The 20,979-nt window shown below is 38.7% G+C and overlaps 1 protein-coding gene across 6 annotated transcripts in view; it reads left to right on the plus strand.

The window, feature by feature from the left end:
* Positions 1-20,979, plus strand: part of AFG1L (AFG1 like ATPase) — a 253,080-nt gene that overhangs the window by 165,212 nt on the left and 66,889 nt on the right. For all 6 annotated transcript variants that reach the window (XR_013416155.1, XR_001444556.3, XM_077999234.1 and 3 more), the window contains 2 exons: positions 18,197-18,267; positions 18,524-18,624. Coding sequence is in view for 4 of the 6 variants with exons in the window: in XM_077999234.1 (XP_077855360.1) it covers positions 18,197-18,267; positions 18,524-18,624 (172 nt within the window). In the remaining 2 variants the exon portion in view is untranslated. The remainder of the gene's footprint in view (positions 1-18,196; positions 18,268-18,523; positions 18,625-20,979) is intronic.

Raw genomic sequence — 20,979 nt, forward strand, 5'->3', positions numbered from 1 at the left:
AGTAGTTGCTTCTTAGGCATACACAGATTAGTACTCAGCTAAAGACTCAGGGAAGCCCTCTGCAGATCCCTGGACTTCTGTCTCTATATCTTTTTTTTCCAGTATTATACCTTGCAAATTCTAGCTGCACTAGCCTCCCCAAATGCTGAATTCCGTTTTCTCAACCTCCCAAATGCTGAGCTGTGTTTGTGTCCCTACTCCTGAAGTCTGGAAACTCACCAGGCAGTAAATTGAGGCTAAACTGATTTGTTTCCCTTTGCTGGGGATTGCTGTACTGTGCTTTTTGTTATCCAGTGTCTGCAAACCATTGTTTCATATATTTTAGATCGTTTCTAGTTGTTTATGGCAGATAGGTAACTCTGGGCCCTGTTATTCCATCACGGCCAGAAGTGAAAATGTCTAGACCTTTATTCTGAAAAATTGGTAGTAAAAGGAAAGAGTCAAGTATTTTTTCCTGCCTGTTTTAAAATAACTGATCCATAGTATAACAAAGTAGTTGATGAGGGCAAGCTTCTCTTTATAAAAGTTTTCTGGGTAGCAATTGAAAAAATCTTGAGAGAATTAGAATAGTATTAGAATATCACCATTTTGTAAAACACTCATAGTTTAATGGATCTAGTTAATGATCACAAATTCTATAATAATTGCTACAAAATGAGACCTGAATTTTATCCATTTACAGGAAATATAGGGGCAATGGAATATGTTCAATAACATCACAGGAATACATCCATCAAAATGTAGACTGTAGATTTTTTAAATGACATAAATCAATTGCTTCTTCAACAAATAAAAAAAAAGAGAGAGATGGATAGGGAACCTTTAGTTTAAAGGAGACGTAGAAACATATCAACCAATCACAGCGCATGGGCCTTATGTGGATCCTGAATCACACCAACTATCAGAATGAAAACAAAGACAAAACAACAAAAAAACCTACAGCACAATAAAAAAAAAATGCAAATACTACAGGATGTTTCATTGACACTGAGGAATTATTATTAACTTTGTTAGGTGTGATAGGGTATTATACTTATTTTTAAAATTTATTTTATAGCTTATCAAGATGCAATTTTAAATGACATAAATCAATTGCTTCTTTAACAAATAAATAAGAAAAAGAGAGATGGATAGGGAACCTTTAGTTTAAAGGAGATGTAGATAATAAAGATTAGTAGAAATTAATGAAATAGAATAGAAAAACATCAGGAGTCTATTTGTATCTCTGAATCTAAAAGCTGTCTCCTGTAGACAGCATATAGTTGGGTCTTTTTTTATCCAATGTGACAGTCTCTGCTTTTTGATTGAATTGTTTAATTCATTTGGAAATTATGTTATTACTGATGGAATTAAATTTACATTTGCTTTTTACTTTTTGTTTTCTTTGTTTCCTGTTTCATTTCCCCTCCTCTATTCTTCCTTTACTGCTGTCTTTTACATTAAGTGTTTTCTGTTTTTTGTTTTTTTTTTGTTTTTTTTTTTTGTATTTTTTAGTAGAGACGGGGTTTCACCGTGTTAGCCAGGATGGTCTCGATCTCCTGACCTCGTGATCCGCCCGTCTCGGCCTCCCAAAGTGCTGGGATTACAGGCTTGAGCCACCGCGCCCGGCCGTGTTTTCTGTTTTTTGATTTTTTGAGACAAGGTCTCACTATGTTGCCCAGGATAGTCTCAAACTCCTGGGCTCAAGAAGTCCTCCCGGCCAGGTGCAGTGGCTCACGCCTGTAATCCCAGCACTTTGGGAGGCCGAGGCGGGTGGATCACAAGGTCAGGAGATCGAGACCATTCTGGCTAACACAGTGAAACCCCGTCTCTACTAAAAATACAAAAAAAAAAAAAAAAAATTAGCCGGGCATGGTGGCGGGCGCCTGTAGTCCCAGCTGCTTGGGAGGATGAGACAGGTTAGAATGGCATGAACCCGGGAGACGGAGCTTACAGTGAGCCGAGATCACGCCACTGCACTGCAGCCTGGGTGACAGAGCAAGACTCCATCTCAACAACAACAACAACAACAATAGCAACAACAACAAAAAAAGTCCTCCTGTCTCAGCCTTTCAGCCTCTCATGTAGCTGGGGCTAAATCTGACTCTTTTTTAAATAACATTTTAATTTTTTCAATACTTTTTTCACTGTATTTTTGTTACTTTCTTAGTGAAGAACTATTTATTGCTATGAGAAGTACAAAGTATTCAAATTGAAATGTCTCAGATTCAAATCAAAGCATTGTGTGTTGCTATGTGTTTTTGATAAGTAGATGATCAGTAATGGTAATGAATTTGTGCTCAAAGAACACCTGGGAGGGGAAAGGGCTCTATGGTGGGGAAATATAGTTGGTTCTCAAAAGTAGATGCACAGTAGTATGTTTGTCATAAGAACTCCTGTTGATATTTTATGAGTGAGTAAAGCCCTGTTGTACACTTATAGCTGTATATTATAAACAACAAAACAACAACTTTTTGTTTTATATTTTATAGGACATGATCCAGTAGGCTGTTTCTTGCTGTTGTTTGTTTGTTTTTGAGACAGGGTCTGGCTCAGTAGTAGCCCAGGCTGGAGTGCAGTGGTGCCATCTCAGCTCACTGCAGCCTCCTTCTCCTAGACTCAAGCCATTTTCCCACCTCAGCCTACTGAGTAGCTGGGACTACAGACACGTGCCACCACGCCCAGCTAATTTTTGTATTTATTTTGGCAGAGATGGGTTTTTACTGTGTTGCCCAGGCTGGTCTCAAATTCTTGCCCTCAAGCAATCCACCTGCCTCAGCCTCCCAAAGTGCTAGGATTACAGGCATGAGCCACTGTGCCCAGCCCAAGTAGACTGTTTAAAAAAATTCTTTTATGTCTATTGAAAATCACAAAAGGCTGGCCGGGTGCAGCAGCTCATGCCTGTAATCCCAGCACTTTGGGAGGCCGAGGTGGGCGGATCACGAGGGCAGGAGATCGAGACCATCCTGGCTAACATGGTGAAACCCTGTCTCTACTAGAAGTACAGAAAAATTAGCCAGGTGTGGTAGCAGGTGCCTGTAGTCCCAGCTACTCGGGAGGCTGAGGCAGGAGAATGGTGTGACCCTGGCAGGTGGAGCTTGCAGTGAGCTGAGATTGTGCCACTGCACTCCAGCCTGGGTGACAGAGCAAGACTCAGTCTCAAAAAAAAAAAAAAAAAAAAAAAAATCACAAAAGGCTAGGTGCAGTGGCTCATGCCGATAATTCCAGCACTTTGAGAGGCTGAGATGGGTGGATTGCTTGAGCCCAGGAATTTGAGACCAACCTGGGCAACATGTAGAGACCTCATGTCTACGAAGGTTAAAAAAACTAACTGGGCTTGGTGTTGTGTGCCTGTGGTCCCAGCTGCTTGAGAGGCTGAGGTGGGAGAATCGCTTGAACCCAGGAGGTCGAGGATGCTATAAGCCATGATTGTGCCACTGCATTCCAGCCTGGGTTACAGAGTGAGACCTTGTCTCAAAATACAAACAAACAAACAAAAAAACCTACAAACCACCCCCAAATCACAAAATTGTACATTTGATATAATTTAGATGTCCATCTAAATCTTAATTAATCTTGCATTAACTCCAAGACTACTGAATTAGAAATTAATTTCACTATTTGAAACAGCACCTATGAAGTGGTACAGCAAAAAAAGAAGTCCATCTAGTAGAAACTTCAGTATCAGGTTCTACCAGTCAGTTTAGTATGCCTTTTATCTCCTGTTCCTTTACTGAATAGTGTTTGTTTTCCAGCAGGAGAACCAGAATGGAGCTGGCCCACTATATCCAGCTAAATACATTGACAAAATATCCAATTGTATGGCCACAGTCATCTAATAGAGTGTAAATAATATTGTGTATATATATAATGTGTATATTAGTAGATAATATGTATTCTTATACATATAAAAATACAGAAGAGGGTTTTTAGATTTCTTTAGAATTTTCATTGTGTTATTTCATCTTCAAACAGATCACAGTTATAACTGAAGATCAATCTGCTGCATAAGAAAAGATGATCTGGCAACAACCCTAGGTCTTTAGTTATTTGCTGTGTTCATTTTTAGCTATTAAAACTCCCTGGCCTCAGCTGGATGTGGTGACTCACGCCTGTAATCCCAGCACTTTGGGAGGCTGAGGCTGGTGGATCAGTTGAGGTCAGGAGTTCAAGATAGCTTGGCCAACATGGTGAAACCCCGTCTCTACTAAAAATACAAAAATTAGCCAGGTATGGTGGTGCACGCCTGTAATCTCAGCTACTCAGGAGACTGAGGCAGGAGAATCGCCTGAACCTGCGAGGCAGAGGTTACAGTGAACTGAGATCATGCCACCGCACTCCAGTCTGGGTGACAGAGTGAGACTCTGTCAAAAAAAAAAAAAAAAAAAAAAATTCCCTTTCTCCTTCCCAAGTGGCTCTGACTATCTTTTTCTCCTAAAGAGGAGTTAGAGCTTTTTACTCTCCAACTTCTTCTCCCTCCTTTTTTTTTTTTTTTTAATTCTCAATCATTATAGCCTTTCTGAAATTCCATTTTAAAAAGAAGTATTTTTATGTCTACCAAGTTGCAATTCTAGATGTTATGGCACTGATTTATTTGGGGAAAAATACAATATATGGATTTGATAGAAATTTTATATGGGAGTTTGTGGCTGAGAAGAGGAGGTGAAGGTCTGGAATTTGAGAGCTAAAGGTGCTAGATACCACTTTCTGCATAATGTACAGGTCAAGATTAATGGAACCAGGTAAGTTACTCTCCAGGTGATTGAGAAGGGTGGGAAATTTAGAGACTGAAATGGATCTCTGAACAGTCAGTTAAGCCTTTGAGTGATTGAGAAGATAAATACTCAGACAAAATCCATTCTAACAACTGATTTCGTTATGTAAAACAAACCTACAGGATTTGAAATGCAACCAAGTCTGTTTTATATTAAGGCAAGTATAAACCAACTTAATTTTAGACCTGCCTCCAGCCCCAGATTATGTTTGGTTTGAGGACAAAGAGCTGTACAGCATGAATGCACAGGCAATCAGTAGAGTGAGAAGGCTCACTGCCAGGGAAGTTTGGCAAGGAACTCTAAGAGGAAGGGGAAATTTCTGCGTCGAATCAACTTTGGCTCTCTGGAATAGAGAACATGGAGAGAGAGGGACTAAGGAAAGCCAACCCTATTCTACTTGTTGATACCTTAACAAGCTGTTGATTTTTGAAAAGGGATAAAGAAGCAAAGTGTGGGTAGCATTCTGTTCCCTTGAGTCAATCCTAATGAAGTAGGAGGTTCTTGAAGAAATTAATTTCCATTTAAATTCATGCGTGACCCTCTTCCAGAAACCCCCAAGTGTTTTGGAATTTTCGTTGAGAATTTCAAATGATCCAGCAATAATAAGGTCTTTTTTGACATGTTCTGTTTCTTTGAGTCTAAGTTTTATGTTGAATGCCTGATTTTAGCTGTAGAATTTTTCTCAAAATGGAAATGACTTGGTTACTTTCCTCTCTGTTCACTAATTTAATATGGAAAAATAAATCATGATTCTCATACTCCCAAAGCACTCAGGCTTTTCATCCAGGGTACTGTACTCACAGGATTCCTGTAGGAGTTGATGCCAAATTTCCTGGCAACTGAACAGTGGTCGATTCCAGGGTTTTTCTGACTTAAAGACACAGTGGTACTACTCAATAGAAAATAGGAACCTGCCCCTCCGCTGCAGTTTCTGAGTTTAACAAAAGGTGACAGAAGCAATGAAATGGATGGGTTTTATCAGGGCATTGCACAACAAAAGAAAAAAGAGCCTATCTTCTGTTGAGCTTTGCTCCTCAACCCTACCTCCCAACCCCCTCCCCTCAAAAAACAAAAAACAAAAACACTTGAAAAGAGTGACTCTGCTTCTTCACCAGAAATGACTTCAATTTCTTTACTGTGATCAACTTTTGATTATCTGTGGGTAGACTTTCTATTTTGCATTATCTGCACAAAGGCCTGCTTTATAGTAGCATCCCACTGATGGGGCAATTACTCAGAATGGAGCTGTTTCACAGGAATTAAAGGAAGTCACTTAAATTATCTTTACTCAGTGTCTGTCTCTCCTTAGGAGAAGAAAGGGGAGATGATTTATAGCATCTGAACTTAATTTATTGATTTCCGCCTGATCATTTTTGTGCTACCCAGGTCGCTATTACTCAAGATACTCTTCTTTGTGGTTAAAACGGAATTATGCAAAGCCAAACGGGATATTTTCTTCTATGTTATGTAACATTAGCATTGTAACATTAACATTTGTAGCCCCAAAAGAAAACTCTAAATTTAGCTCCTTATTTACACTGAAAAAAAAAAAAAAAAAGTTAAATTTAGTGCCGTCTTCATGCTGTGGTCTTTCCATACAACTACTGTTGACTACCAGATGTCTCTACTTCCTCAAATTTTACTGGTTAGGCTGGAATATCTTTCAATTATGTTTACAGTTTGAGTTTAATTTTAATCAATTTTTATTTTTATGTAATCTATATCCTTGCATTTTTTTTTTTTTTTTTTTTTTGTACATTTGTTTTTCATATAGGCTTGTTGCTGACCTTAGGTCTTATGTCCCAAATACCAGAGTTTTAAAAATGAGATGATCCTGATCCTTGTTTAGAGCCTCACAAGCATGGATATATTTCTGAATAGAGATTTTTAGTGTAAGGTGATGTTGCTATCTTTTTAAATGGTTTCACTACAGAACTAACAAGAGGGCCCTAGAGTCATAGAGTCACTGCTGCTGCTGCTGCTAAAGGTTTTACAATAAAGTTATGTTCTTAAAATTTCCTACTTTAAAAAGTGAAGATATCTTGAAGCACAGGTTTTAAAATTTTATGCGTATCATGACAATTGAGAAAATGTTTCTAGATTAACTATTTTATTTTTAATTAATTAGTTCTTTTATTTTTAATTTAACTTTTTAAAAGTATTATGTTTAACACTTTAAAACATATATTGTCCAGGCTGGCCTCAAACTCCTGGGCTCAAGTGATCCTCTTGCCTCAGCCTCCCTAGTAGCTGAACTATAGGCATGAGTCACTACACTATGGATTAAGTCTTTTGTTAATTAAATTATATTTGTGTTTTTATGCCCCATCCTTGTTAAAATATAAACTTGAGGCAACTTATGTTGAAGTCATTTATAATTTATCCACCATATCCACTAAAATGGAAGAGATGGAAAATGCCAAGTATTGGCAAGGAAGTGGAGAAAGTGGAACTTTTTGTATCACTAGTGGGAATATAAATTGCTACAACCAATTGGAAAACTGGCAACATCTCCTAAACTGAAAATAGGTATACCCCATAAGCAGCAATTCTAGCCATATGCCCAACAGACATGTATATATGAGTTTACCAAAAGGAATGTACTAGAATGTTCATAGTAGCACTATTCACAGAATCCGCAAAATGTACACTACACAAATGCTCATTGTTATGGACTGAATTGTGTCCCCCAAAATTCACAGGTTGAGGCCCTTACCCCAGTGGAACTATATTTGAAGATAGGGGCCTTTAAGGAAGTACCTAAGATTAACTGAAGTTGTAAGGATAGGGCCTTAATCCAATAGGACTGGTGTTCTCATAAGAAAAGGCAGAGACCCCAGGAGTATGTGCAAACTGAGGAAAGAAAGGCCATGTGAGGACATAGTGAAGGTGGCCATCTGCAAGCCAGAAAGAGAGCCCTCACCAGAAATCGATCCTGGCAGCACCTTGATCTTGGCCTCTATCTAGCCTCCAGAACTGTGAGAAGAAAAAAAAAAAAAAAATATATATATATATATATATGTATACATATGTTGCTTAAGCCACTCAGTCTGTGGTATTTTGTTATGGCAGCCCTAGCAGACAAATGCACCCATCACCGGTAAAATGATAATAAATTGTGATATTTTTATGCAATACAATACAGTGACAAAAATAAACAAACTGCTTCTACACACATCAATATAGATGAATCTCACAAACATAATGTTGAGTGAGAGAAGTCAGATACATGTGAATAAGGGAAATGAGCTTGTATGAAGCAATATGTACTTATACCCAACTTGAAATTGATTTAAGATGCAGTCGCAGAGATTTGACCAATGTCAGTGCAAAATGAAATAATTTTCCTATGTCTAGAATATTCGTCCACCAGCAAAGATCAGGACTGTCAGATAGGGTAATTCATGCATTATGTTTCAGAAGTCTTTAATTAAAAAAAAATAACTTTTACATATTAAATATTTGAGTTACTTACTTTTTTTTTTTTTTTTTTGAGGCGAAGTTTCGCTCTTGTTGCCCAAGCTGGAGTGCAATGGCATGATCTTGGCTCACTGCAACTTCCTGCTTTCCAGGTTCAAATGATTCTCCTGCCTCAGCCTCCCGAGTAGTTGGGATTACAGGTGCCCACTACCACCCCCAGCTAGTTTTTTGTATTTTTAGTAGAGATGGAGTTTCACCATATTGGCCAGGCTGGTCTCAAACTCCTGACCTCAGGTGATCTGCCCACCTCAGCCTCCCAAAGTGCTGGGATTACAGGTGTGAGCCACTGGGTACTTACATTTTAAAGTAAATTTTACTTAGCATTTATTTTGTGTTAATGGCCTTATGTTTTCCACTTTGCATGTCTGTATCAGGTAGAGATCACTTTTACATGTTATTGTAATATATAATCTTGTTACAGTACATTGATTTATAATAGTGATAAGCCATGCATTTATTATTATACTGTTATTTTACAGAAAACTACTGAACCTTTTAGTACCCTATGGTAGAGAAATGATTCACTATTATTATGGGCATGCATTATTGTTTAAAAACACATAAAATGTAATAAATACAAATAACTTATGGTTTCAGGACTTTTTTAAGGTTAGTATCTATTGGGAATTTGGGAATATGTTTTCTGGGATTCCCCAACTTTGAACTTTTCTCTAGTCGTTCATACCAGAAGGGCTGCAGGTTTTCTACTGGAGTTTTAGTTGACCTGAGCAGTACTGACTGCACTGTCTTCAGTCTGAAAACTGTAAAACTGGGTACCTAACCCCATATTTGTCCCTTCTCCCAAGTGTCAGCACCCCACCAGAATCTGTTCACTTCTATCCACTGTCCCATGCCTTCAGATGCCTGTTTTTATATTTTTCCAGAGTTTACATATAGTTGTTATCAACAGAGAGGGCTGGTTGAAGCAGAGCCAACTTGGTCCTATTAGAAACAGAACTCTTCTCCCTTGTTCTAAATAGAACACACCCTTGAGTATCATCCTGAGAAGGGTACATGGGAAATACATATTTTGAAAACTCACATGTCCAAAAAATGTATTTATTTTACTTGATTAATAGTTTGACTGATCATGGTTGTCACACACAATAATATTCTCTTAGAATATTTTAGACACTATACCATTATCTTTGAGCTTCCATATTGCTGTTACAAAGTTGGATGTGAATCTGTTTCTTGACCTTTTATATTTGACCTGTTTTTTCCTCTTGAAGTTTTTAGAATAGTCTCTTTGTTCCTGGTTTCCTGAAATTGCATAAGGATATGCCTTGGAATGGAGCTTTTTTCCATTCTTTGTGCTGGGTATTCACTGAACCCTGTCAACTTTAGAAAGTCATGTCCTGCAGTTCTAGGAAAGTCAATTTTATTCTGATTCTTTTCTTCTCCCCACCCCTCCACCCCACCTCATATTCTCCGGAACTCCTCCTGAACTTTGTGAATTGAACTGAACCTTGTGAATTGGTCTTCTAATGTTCTTTTGTTTTCTCTTCTATTTTCCTTATTTATTTATTTATTTATTTATTTATTTATTTAGGTCTTTTTGTTCTATTTTCTGATATGACCTCAACTTTTTTTTTCAATCCTTTTCCTGCATTTTGGATCTCGCAGTCCTATTTAGAGCTCTTCCTTATGCCTTTGTTGTTCTTTTGGTTTACAGCGTTCTTCTTTGTCTTATGGGTGCAATATCTTACTTATTCTCTCCAAGCATATTATAGTGTGTTATTCCCTTTCTGCTCTCTTGTTTTTTTCTTTGCTTCCTCCAAGGTCCTTTTAAAAATGTCTTTATTTTGGTCTTTGTCTTTTAGCTATAGAAATACTTGGTTGTCCATTCACATGTAAGAATGAGGCATTAAAAAGCTGATCAGAAGTTCTGAGTGCATAAGCAGAGTTTTATTGATTGGTGGGCTTCACTGGAGGGTGATAAGGTGGCTGGTCATGTTTTTCATTGGAGAACTCCAAATGTGAATATCTGTAAGTCTTTCTTTTGGCGGTTCAGTTTCCTCCAAAGGTGAATCTTTCTAATTCCTGGGATAGAAGTTTTGCTGGTAGGATTCTGGATGCTGAAAAGGTACAGGTTGTTAGTTACACTATTTAATATGTGGAATTTTATACAACTCAAGGGACATTTAAAAAAAAAAAAAGAAAAGAAAATTTTAATGTAGGCTTTCAGTATGCTCTCTCTCCCTTTTTCTTCGTTGTTAAATCTGCCCCAGCTGCTACTTACTGTTATAGGTAATGACTGTCTGGCTGGTGGTGTGAGTGGTAAGAAGACAGTTGTGGGTAAAGAAAGGCAAATGTATTAGTGAAAGTATGAAAATACGTTGTAAGGGTGCAACAGGCAGGTCAGCAGGAAAGGAGGTGGCTGCAAGGAGACAGAGGCTTGCTGGGGATTTTATAAGATGGTGCTTGTACTGTGCGCTGAAGAGGGTTTTGTGCAGTGATAATGCCGAGGTCGCAGTGAATAACTTGCATTTTTCTATCTACTGAGTGTCTGGTCATAGCTGGGCACAGGAAGACTGTGAGTTATTTGCACAGGAGGAGTATGTGTCCTGGACTATCAAGAAAGGCAGACTTAACTGCTTTCTCTTTTTGCTTTCCCCTGGTCCTGTCAGTCTGACTTGTTTCCCCTAATTATAATTCAAGACTTGCCAGTTTCTGCTGGAGTGGAGGGGGGCAGGAATCTGGCTGTCCAAGTAGAAGGAGGGCATCTAAGGAACTGTCTTTATCTTATTTTCAAACAGATACCCCTGTTTGCAGCCTAATTAACTCCTTACCTATATATTCAAATGTATCTGCTAGTGCCAAGCCTTTGGAGAGTTCTTTGGTGAGAACTGGTCTGCTTCATTTTGGCTCTGTACTCCGCCTCTCACCTTCTGGTTTCCCATCAATTAAGGTTCTGCTCATCCAAGTAAGGAAAGCAATGCCAGTCGTTCCTTCTTCTAGGCTCCCTAATCTTTCCAAGTCATTCTCTTAGAGAACACTTCCCCCATCACTTGCCTTTGGGGAGGATAAGTCATCCTCTTCTTTCCCAAGGGGAAGGAAGGGAAAGGCTCTTATCACACATACTATACCCAAAGGCTAGTGACTGTTGTTCCATTTCCCCCTCCTTGTAAAGACACTGTGTTGTGGGGTATAACAGGAGATGGTGGAGGGGGGGTGGCAATAGAAGTGGCACTGCTTATATAACCATGAGGGCAGAAGTCTAGACCTAGTGGCTGTTGGCACTAGGCTCACTGGCAGCTCTCTTTAGAAAGTTGGGGGATACTTAGCACTCTAACCATCAACTTTGTGGCTTAATTGTAATTCTAGGACAAGAGGGAAATATTGCACTTACAGAACTGTTTACTGTTCCATTGCATAAGTGTATCCAAATGTACTTAACCAAATTCCCCATTGTGGGGCATTTATTTTTCACTTTTGTGATGCTAGGAACAGTATTACAGTGATCATCCTTGTAGTAGTTAACCATTATTATGTCCATAGGTAAAATTTCTATGCGTTTCATATTTCATAAAAACATATGCATTTTTAGTACTTTCATTAAATATTTTCTGTTTGCCTGAAATCTGGTACTATTTTTATACTCCTCCCAGCTGTACATGAGAGTGTTGTTTGAGGTAACCTAACAGGAGGAGATTGACAGGAACATGAACAAGAACTGATTCACATGTTAGGAGGGTGACACAGCCCAACTCCAAGGGGACAGATACTCCTGTGCTAAGGACCCTTGCAGAGCTCATTCTATGTATCTCTTCACCTGGCTGTGTATTTCTTTCTTTTTCTTTTTTTTTTGAGACGGAGTCTCGCTCTGTCACCCAGGCTGGAGTGCAGTGGCGCGATGTCTGCTCACTGCAAGCTCCGCCTCCCGGGTTCATGCCGTTCTCCTGCCTCAACCTCCCCAGCAGCTGGGACTACAGGCACCCGCCACCATGCCCGGCTAATTTTTGTGTGTTTTTAGTAGAGACGGGGTTTCATTGTGTTAGCCAGGATGGTCTCGATCTCCTGACCTCGTGATCCGCCCACCTCGGCCTCCCAAAGTGCTGGGATTACAGGCGTGAGCCACCATGACCAGCGTATTTATTTCTTTTAAGATATCCTTTGTAATAAACTATTAAACAGGAATCTTGGTCGACCAGAATCTTGGTCAACCACAACGAAGGAGAAATGATGAGGACGTGCTGACAGAATCATTTCAACTCTTCTCAGTTGATCATCTTCCTAAAAGGTGACTAAGTGTAATGTGGTGAATGTGAGTGAATCTTTCTTGAGGGTGAGATTTGAAACCTCTGGAAATAATTAATGAGAACACCAAATTCTCAACCTTCAGAACTATAATGAAGGCAGAGACACTGTAAAAGACTGAATTAAATACCGCTGGCCCCAGGACTGGACCTGATCATATTTCTTGGACTAAACCTCTGATGCAAATCTGTTTTGATCAATACTCTTGGATCTCCCATCACCCTAAGATAGTATAGGGCCATAGAAATGAAATTCAGACTGTTTCATTAAATTGATGTTCCATCATGTTCTTCTTTTTTAGTTTTATTTTTTATTTTTGGACACTGTTGCCCAGGCTGGAGTGCAGTGGCATGATCTTGGCTCACTACAACCTCCCCCTCCCAGGTTCAAGTGATTCTCCTGCCTCAGCCTTCCGAGTAGCTGGGATTACAGGTGCCTGCCACCATGCCCAGTTAAGTTTTTGTATTTTTAGTAGAGATGGGGTTTCACTATGTTGGCCAGGCTGGTCTGGAACTCCTGACCTCGTGATCTGCCCACCTCGGCCTCCCAAATCCATCATGTTCTTATTAAAAATTTGAAAACATGTTGCCTCCTATTTACACCAGAGGATACTTGGACAAGAAATATAATTATGGTACCATGTTTTCTTCTTGCCTTCTTGCTTCATTCCAAAACTTGCTTACTCTTCTCTTTTCATATTCCCAAGTTCCTCTGGAGTCATTATACAGAACAGAGCATACTGGGAAAGCATTATGTTTAAAAGTCTCTAAGGATGCAGTGTCCATTGATGGATGAATGGATAAATTGTGGTCTATATACACAATGAAATCAATGGAATATTATTCAACCTTAAAAAAGGAGATCCTGCAATTTCCAACAACATGGATAAAACTGGAGGACATTATATTAAGTAAAATAACTAGATACAGACAGATACTACAAGATCTCACTTATAAATGGAATCTTCTAAAAAAAAGTCAAATAATTAGAAACAGAGAAATCAAATATGTAGAAATAGAATAGAGTAGTCGTTACCAGGGATGGGGGGCTGAGTGAGGAGAAGGGGAATAGATGAGGAGAGGCAGGTCTCTTTTGGTAGCAAGTTGCAATTACAAAGGATGACTAAGTCTAAAGATCAAATATACAGCATGAGGACTGTAGTTGAAAATAGTGTATTGTACACTGGAAATTTGCTAAAAGAAGATTTTAGGTGCTCTTACCACCCCCAACCCCTCACACACAAAAGGTAGCTGTGAGATGATGGATATGTCCATTTCTTTGACTGTAGTGATAATTTCACTGTGTATATCAAAACATCATGTAGTACACCTTAACATATACAACAAAAAAGTTTAAAATATTTTTTTAAATGAATATCCATTTTCCTTGCTTGGGATAGTTTATCTTTTTCCTTCTCTCTGCCAATTTGGATAGAAGAATGGCATCTTATTATTTTACTTCGCAGTTGTTATTACTAGTAAAAAAAAAAAGAATGATTTTACATATGCTTCTTGTCCACTGAGCTATCTTTTTTTTTTTTTTTTTTGAGATGGAATCTTGCTCTCTCGCCCAGGCTGGGGGGCAGTGGCGCAATCTCCCTCCCTCCCTCCCTCCCTCCCTTCTTCTTCTTTTTCTTTTTCTTTTTCTTTTCTTTTTTTTTTTGGAGACACGGTCTCCCTCTGTAGCCCAGGCTAGAGTGCAGTGGCATGACCTTGGCTCACTGCAACCTCCACCTCCTAGGATCAAGGATTCTCATGCCTCAGCCTCCTGAGTAGCTGGGATCACAGGCATGCGCTGCCATGCCAGCTATTTTTTGTATTTTTTGTAGAGATAAAGTTTTGCCATGTTGGCCAGGCTGGTCTCCAACTCCTGGCCTCAAGTAATCTGATCACCTCCACCTCCCAGAGTGCCGGGATTACAGGCATGAGTCACCATGCCTGGATTATACCAATAAAATTTTTTATTTTGCATTTTGTAACTTCTGAGTAACTATAATAGAATTCTTATAAGACACTGTTATAATAAAAATAATTTTGTGATATTTCATATGTAATTTCACTATATAGAAAATCAGGTATTGTAATTTTACAGGTGACTTAGGAGAGGTGACCTGACTGAAGTTCAGTGAGTCACATTTTGATATTATAGTATATACGAGACCACAGAGTAAAAAAGAAATCACCACTGAGGAAGTTTGTAAGGAATTATTTATTCACCAAATATGCTTTTGGAGGCCTGTCTTCTTTCTTGGTTGTTTTTCAGAATTCAGTTTTCCCCCTATGTTGTGTAACGTGCCTGTGCTAAGGAAAGATTAACTTTCTAAATGACAGCAGACCATACCGAGTGGGTGGTGTTGCTCTGTTTTTGCTATGTTCCTTAAAAAGCAGCTCACTTTTTTTTTTTTTTGAGATGGAGTTTTGCTCTTGTTGTCCAAGCTGGAATGCAATGGCATGATCTTGGCTCATGCAACCTCCGCCTCAGGGGTTCAAGCGATTCTCCTGCCTCAGCCTCCTGAGTAGCTGGGATTGCAGGCGCATGCCACCACATCCGGCTAATTTTTTGTATTTTTAGTAGAGACGGGGTTTCACCATGTTAGCTAGGCTGGTCTCAAACCCCTGACCTCAGGCGATTCGCCAACCTCAGCCTTCCAAGGTGCCACGATTACAGGCATGAGCCATCATGCCCGACCAGCTCACTTTTTAAAAATATATATTTTATTTTAAGTTCTGGGGTGCATGTGTAGGATGTGCAGATTTGTTACATAGGTAAGTGTGTGCCATGGTGTTTGCTGCACCGATCAACCCATCACCTAGATATTAAGCCCCACATGCATTAGCTATTTATCCTGATGCTCTTCCCTCCTCCCCCCTGCTCCTGACAGGCCCTGGTGCGTGTTGTTCCCCTCCATGTGTCCATGTGTTCTCATTGTTCAGCTTCCACTTATGAGTGAGAACATGTGGTGTTTGGTTTTCTGTTCATGTGTTAGTTTGCTGAGGATAATGGCTTCCAACTCCATCCATGTCCCCGCAAAGGATGTAATCTCGTTCCTTTCATGGCTGCATAGTACTGCATATGTATATGTACCACATTTTGTTTATCCAGTCCATCATTGATGGGCATTTGGGTTGATTCCCTGTCTTTGCTGTTGTGAATAGTGCTGCAATAAATATACGTGTGCATTTATCTTTATCCCATAATAGAATGATTTATATTCCTTTGGGTATATATCCAGTAATGGGATGGCTGGGTCAAATGCTATTTCTGGTTCTAGATCCTTGAGGAATCACCATACTGTCTTCCACAATGGTTGAGCTAATTTACATTCCCACCAACAATGTAAAAGCGTTCTTATTTCTCCACAGCCTCACCAGCATCTGTTGTTTCTTGACTTTTTAATAATCACCATTCTAACTGGCATGAGATGTTATCTCATTGTGGTTTTCATTTGCATTTCTCTAATGACCAGTGGTGCTGAGCTTTTTTTCATATGTCCGTTGGCCACATGAATGTCTTCTTTTGAGAAGTGTCTGTTCATGTCCTTTGCTCACTTGTTGATGGGATTGTTTGTTTTCTTTTTTCTTATAAATTTGTTTAAGATCCTTGTAGATTCTGGATATTAGCCCTTTGTCAGATTGGTAGATTACAAAATTTTCTCCCATTCTGTAGGTTGTTTTTTCACTCTGATGATAGTTTCTTTTGCTGTGCAGAAGCTCTTTAGTTTAATTAGATCCCATGTGTCAATTTTTGCTTTCATTGCAATTGCTTTTGGTGATTTCATCATAAAATCTTTGCCCATGCCTATGTCCTGAATGATATTGCCTAGATTTTCTTCTAGGATTTTTATGGTTTTGGGTTTTACATTTAAATCTTTAATCCATCTTGAGTTAATTTTTATATAAGCTGTAAGGAAGGGGAAAAACCAGTTTTGGTTTTCTGCGCATGGCTAGCCAGTTTTCCCAGCAACATTTATTAAACAGGAAATCCTTTTCCCATTGCTTATTTTTGTCAGGTTTGTCAAAGATCAGATGGTTGTAGATGTGTAGTCTTATTTGTGAGATCTCTATTCTGTTCCATTGTTCTATGTGTCTGTATTGGTACCAGTACCATGCTGTTTTGGTTACCATAGCCTTGTAGTATAGTTTGAAGTTCACTAGCATGATACCTCCAGCTTTGTTCTTTTTGTTAAGATTGTCTTGGCTATATGGGCTCAAAAAGTAGCTCACTTTTAAGCTTTTTTTTTTTTTTCTTTTTTTGCTTGTATACACCAAAGGTGGTGTTGGTTCCAAATGAATTCTCAAGAATAATATCTAAACAGACAGGTGCTTGGCATGGGCATTGACATTTACATTGGTTTTTGTGATTTCTTTTACCTTTAAGATTGCTTCTGTTTCTAAAATTACTTTCTATAGTGTCATTTCATTATTTTAATACCACTCTATTTGAATATGATACCAGACCTCATGGAAGTCAAATAGCATTTCTCCTGCAAAGTTGGCTATTGCGAATGATGTTTTTAACGTCCTTTGAGGTGGAGTGGTTATTACCTGGAATGTGACAATTTCAATCTTTCATAATAGCTATGTGCTTTGTTGCATTTTAAAGACATTTGCTCTAGAACAGTTGAAGAATTAGGTGCTTGTGTGTTAAATACCACCTGATAATTATCTCAAGGGAGAAGTTGTTTAGTTTAAGCTTAATCTAAATAAAAGATAACCTGTCATACTAATTTTCAATAAGGCTTTAGTAAGATGGATGTCCAGAATTTAGCTTAATTGCTTCCACTACGACGTAAGAGTGATTTGTGTGTCAAAATTAAGCATGTTGGCAGGTCATCCTGTAAAAGTTTGTATGTGGAGTTGAAGTAAACTTACATTTTTACTTGAAGCTCTTTTTAACAGTTTATTTCTTCTGCCAGTTATTTTATTGACTGTTAATTTACCACCCCTCTTAAAAAAAAAAAAGGTGAGAGGAAAAAGGCCACAGCATCATCACATTTATATATGAGTTCCCTAAACCATATGGTGATTTCTAATTAGAATACAAAAGATTCTGTGATGAGACTAACTTCATAATAGCTGTAACAGTGGGCATCACAGAAGGAGAGAGTTTTCTTCAGTTTCCAACAAGGAGACTTTTGAGAGAAACTGTGTGGTCTATAATTGTCCTTATACTAGAAGTCTGACAAAGTTATTGATGTGCAGATCAAGTTGGTATTTCGAAGGTAGTAATTTAATTCTGGAGGTTTGATCCTCTCAGTCAGTGGCTTGACTTGATTTTTTTTAAATGCAGCTTCAATATTTAATTTCACATGTACCCTCTCAGTAGAGATTTCAAAGGATACTTTGCTGGATGCTTGACTGCCTTGTCTATTTGCTCTTGTTTTGCATGCAAGAGAGAGCCAGAAGCTTTCTTCTCATTGTGTACACATGGTATTAATGGATTTACTCTGCCTGTATCGTCTCATTACTGGAAACAGCTAGAAGCACAGAAGTCTTTCAGTGTATGCAAATAAGGCAGAATCATCTACCTGAGAGTTAATATTCTCTGCTTTTAAGTGTATTCTAAATCTAATGTTTGTATTTAGAGCATAACATCCTGTTCTTTTTTTTTTTATGGGCAAAAAGCTAAGCAGACTCAGGCAGCTGTTTGATGTTGGCTTCAAGTGTTATTAATTTCATATTCTATTATTCTTTTCACTGTAGCACAAGTGAAGCTGATGTGGAGGCTGTCATGGATAAGTTGTTTGATGAGCTGGCTCAGAAACAAAATGATTGTACGTAAGTTAATTTCTCTTGAAAGAGAATACATTTAGAACACAATGCCCAATCTCCACTGACCAATTAATAAGTTCCATTGCTGTATATGGGTTGATGCCACGCTCAAGTGGCAGTCATTGTATCAGCATTTTGTCTAATTTATGTGTTGAATCATGTGCTATTATTCATCAAGCTATGCATTTCCTATCTGTAAGAGATGAATTTTATAGTAATTATCCAGACAAGATTGAGTCTTTGTTCATGTTCCCATAGTAACTAGACCAAGGATTCTAAAAGTGCAAGGCAGAGAGCTGCGCCTGAATAAAGCCTGTGGAACCATTGCCGACTGCACATTTGAAGAGCTGTGTGAGAGAGTAAGTATCCAGGCACGTCCAGACTCACTGGCCTTTTCACATGTTAAAATACTTCATGATTTCCTCTCTGCCCGTTTCAGATTTTAAAATACCATTCACAGAGTCAGAACCGATTTAAAAGTCTCATTAAGGGAAATACTCATCTATATTTGCCATGTGCTTTTTATAGATATAGGCACAAAATTTGCACTTAGAAGGGCTCTAATGCAAAATTAGAAATGCAGAGAGAACTGTCAACTGTTGCTAGAAGCAAAAATAAAATCCATTTTGGAGCTGTTTTGTAAAAGTCAAACATAAGAGATTTTGGAAAAATATTTGAGGTGAGAGTGTGTGGGAAAAAGGAAGATGAAATAATGCTAGCATGATCCAAGGAAGCATCACATAAAATAATTTCCACCCCTTGTACTCATTGCCCATCTGTTATTGCCATAACATCGGACCTACCAGGGCCAGGGTCAAAGAAGGTGAATTTCTGTAACTGTGACATTTATATTATATAATAAATAATATGTTCAACAGAGAAAAAATGTTTACCAGTATATGCACACATTCATATAACTGAGAAAGATCTTGACTGCAGATTCATTATAGATATGAATTCTGTCTTAAAAAATCTGGAATTCTCAGTACTCAATGGATATTCAATGTATTGATTGATTGTAAATCTTGAGGAAAACATATTCAAATTAGATAGAATTTTAAGCTTAATTTCTCGATTGACATGCTTAATTTATCATTCTAGCTGGTCTCTGATTTATCTTGACTTTTAGGTAACTAAAGAACAGTTGCTTTTCAGTAAGGGAAAAGACAAAATACGTATACCTGCGGCCATTTTATGAGTGCTTTTCTTAAAAGCTAGTGACAGCCGGGCGCGGTGGCTCCCGCCGGTAATCACGAGGTCAGGAGATTGAGACGATCCTGGCTAACACGGTGAAACCCCGTCTCTACAAAATATACAAAAAATTAGCCGGGCGTGGTGGCGGGCGCCTGTAGTCCCAGCTACTCGGGAGGCTGAGGCAGGAGAATGGCGTGAACCCGGGCGGCCGAGCTTGCAGTGAGCCGAGATCACGCCACTGCACTGCAGCCTGGGCGACAGAGCGAGACTCCATCTCAAAAAAGCAATTATTTAGCACTTCAGAACCAGTAAAGTTTAGGGTCAATGAGGATCCTCCGATAGGGTGGTAATGTTGATTTCTGTTAGTGAAAGTCATTCTGGGTGATATGGACCTTTCAGATCTCTCCTGGATCAGTCTTTAAGGTCCTGATAACCTAACATCTCCTGACAAAATTCTATTAAGGCTCCCACTTAGGTTTGACTTATTTTGCAAGAAAAAATCAACTTCAGAAGAATCTTGTATATCCAAAAGGTGAAGCTCCTCCACTCTCTGCAGAAGAGGACCCAGTGGGGAACGGGAAAAGACAGGCGTGTTGAATCTTGGGGGAGGAAGGCAAAGATGGTCTCTTTTGGAACAGACACTGAGTTTTATCTGCATTTTAAAAATATGCTCATTGTTTTAGGAGTCTTAGTAACAGGAAAAGGCCACTTATCAGGGACCAAAATCTCCATTTTATTTACTATCCAGGGGTGATGGGTAGGAAGACTGATTGAGACTTTATCTTGAAAAATGAAATAGCGCTTATAAAAATAAATCGTTTTGTCTTATTTGACAAAAATATGGATTACAATAGCAACTACAAACTAAACTCTTAGATTAAACAATGAACAAGTGCAGCGACATGATCATGGCTCACTACAGCCTTGACCTCCTGGGCTCAGGCAATCCTCCCACCACAGTCTCCCTGGTAGGTGGGACTACAGGCACACAACGCCATGCCTGGCTAGTTTTTAAAAAAAGTTTTTGTAGAGGTGGCGGTCTTACCATGTTGTCCAGGCTGTTCTCAAATTCCTGACCTCAAGAGATCTACCCACCTCAGCCTTCCAAAGTGCTGGGATTACAGATGTGAGCTACCATGACCAGCCTTGTTAATTATTTTCTTTTGAAGTTTTTGTGATGTTATTATTTGCTGGTTTTTTTTTTTCTTCTCCAAGTTGGCCAGATCTTCTTTTGTCAGTGAGTTTGCATGGACAGGTTTGCCCTTTATCTAGACTGTAATTGTGCGGTGTTTATTACATTACGCAAGCACTGAATGACCTGCAAAAGGCATTGACGTGGTAAGTGGGGTTAGATCCTAGTGTTAAGCTATGAGGGATGTTTGAGGAAGGGCTAAGTTTTTAAGTAGCTAGTTATATAAAATATATAAAATAGTTGTCACTATTTTCTTGTTATGATGATCTTGCATTGCTTTGCAAACTTGTAACTGCAATTCAGATATTGATTTCTTGCATGAAGAGGA

This window comes from Macaca mulatta, chromosome 4 (assembly GCF_049350105.2).
Source record: "Macaca mulatta isolate MMU2019108-1 chromosome 4, T2T-MMU8v2.0, whole genome shotgun sequence".
NCBI classification, from domain to species: Eukaryota; Metazoa; Chordata; class Mammalia; order Primates; family Cercopithecidae; genus Macaca; species Macaca mulatta.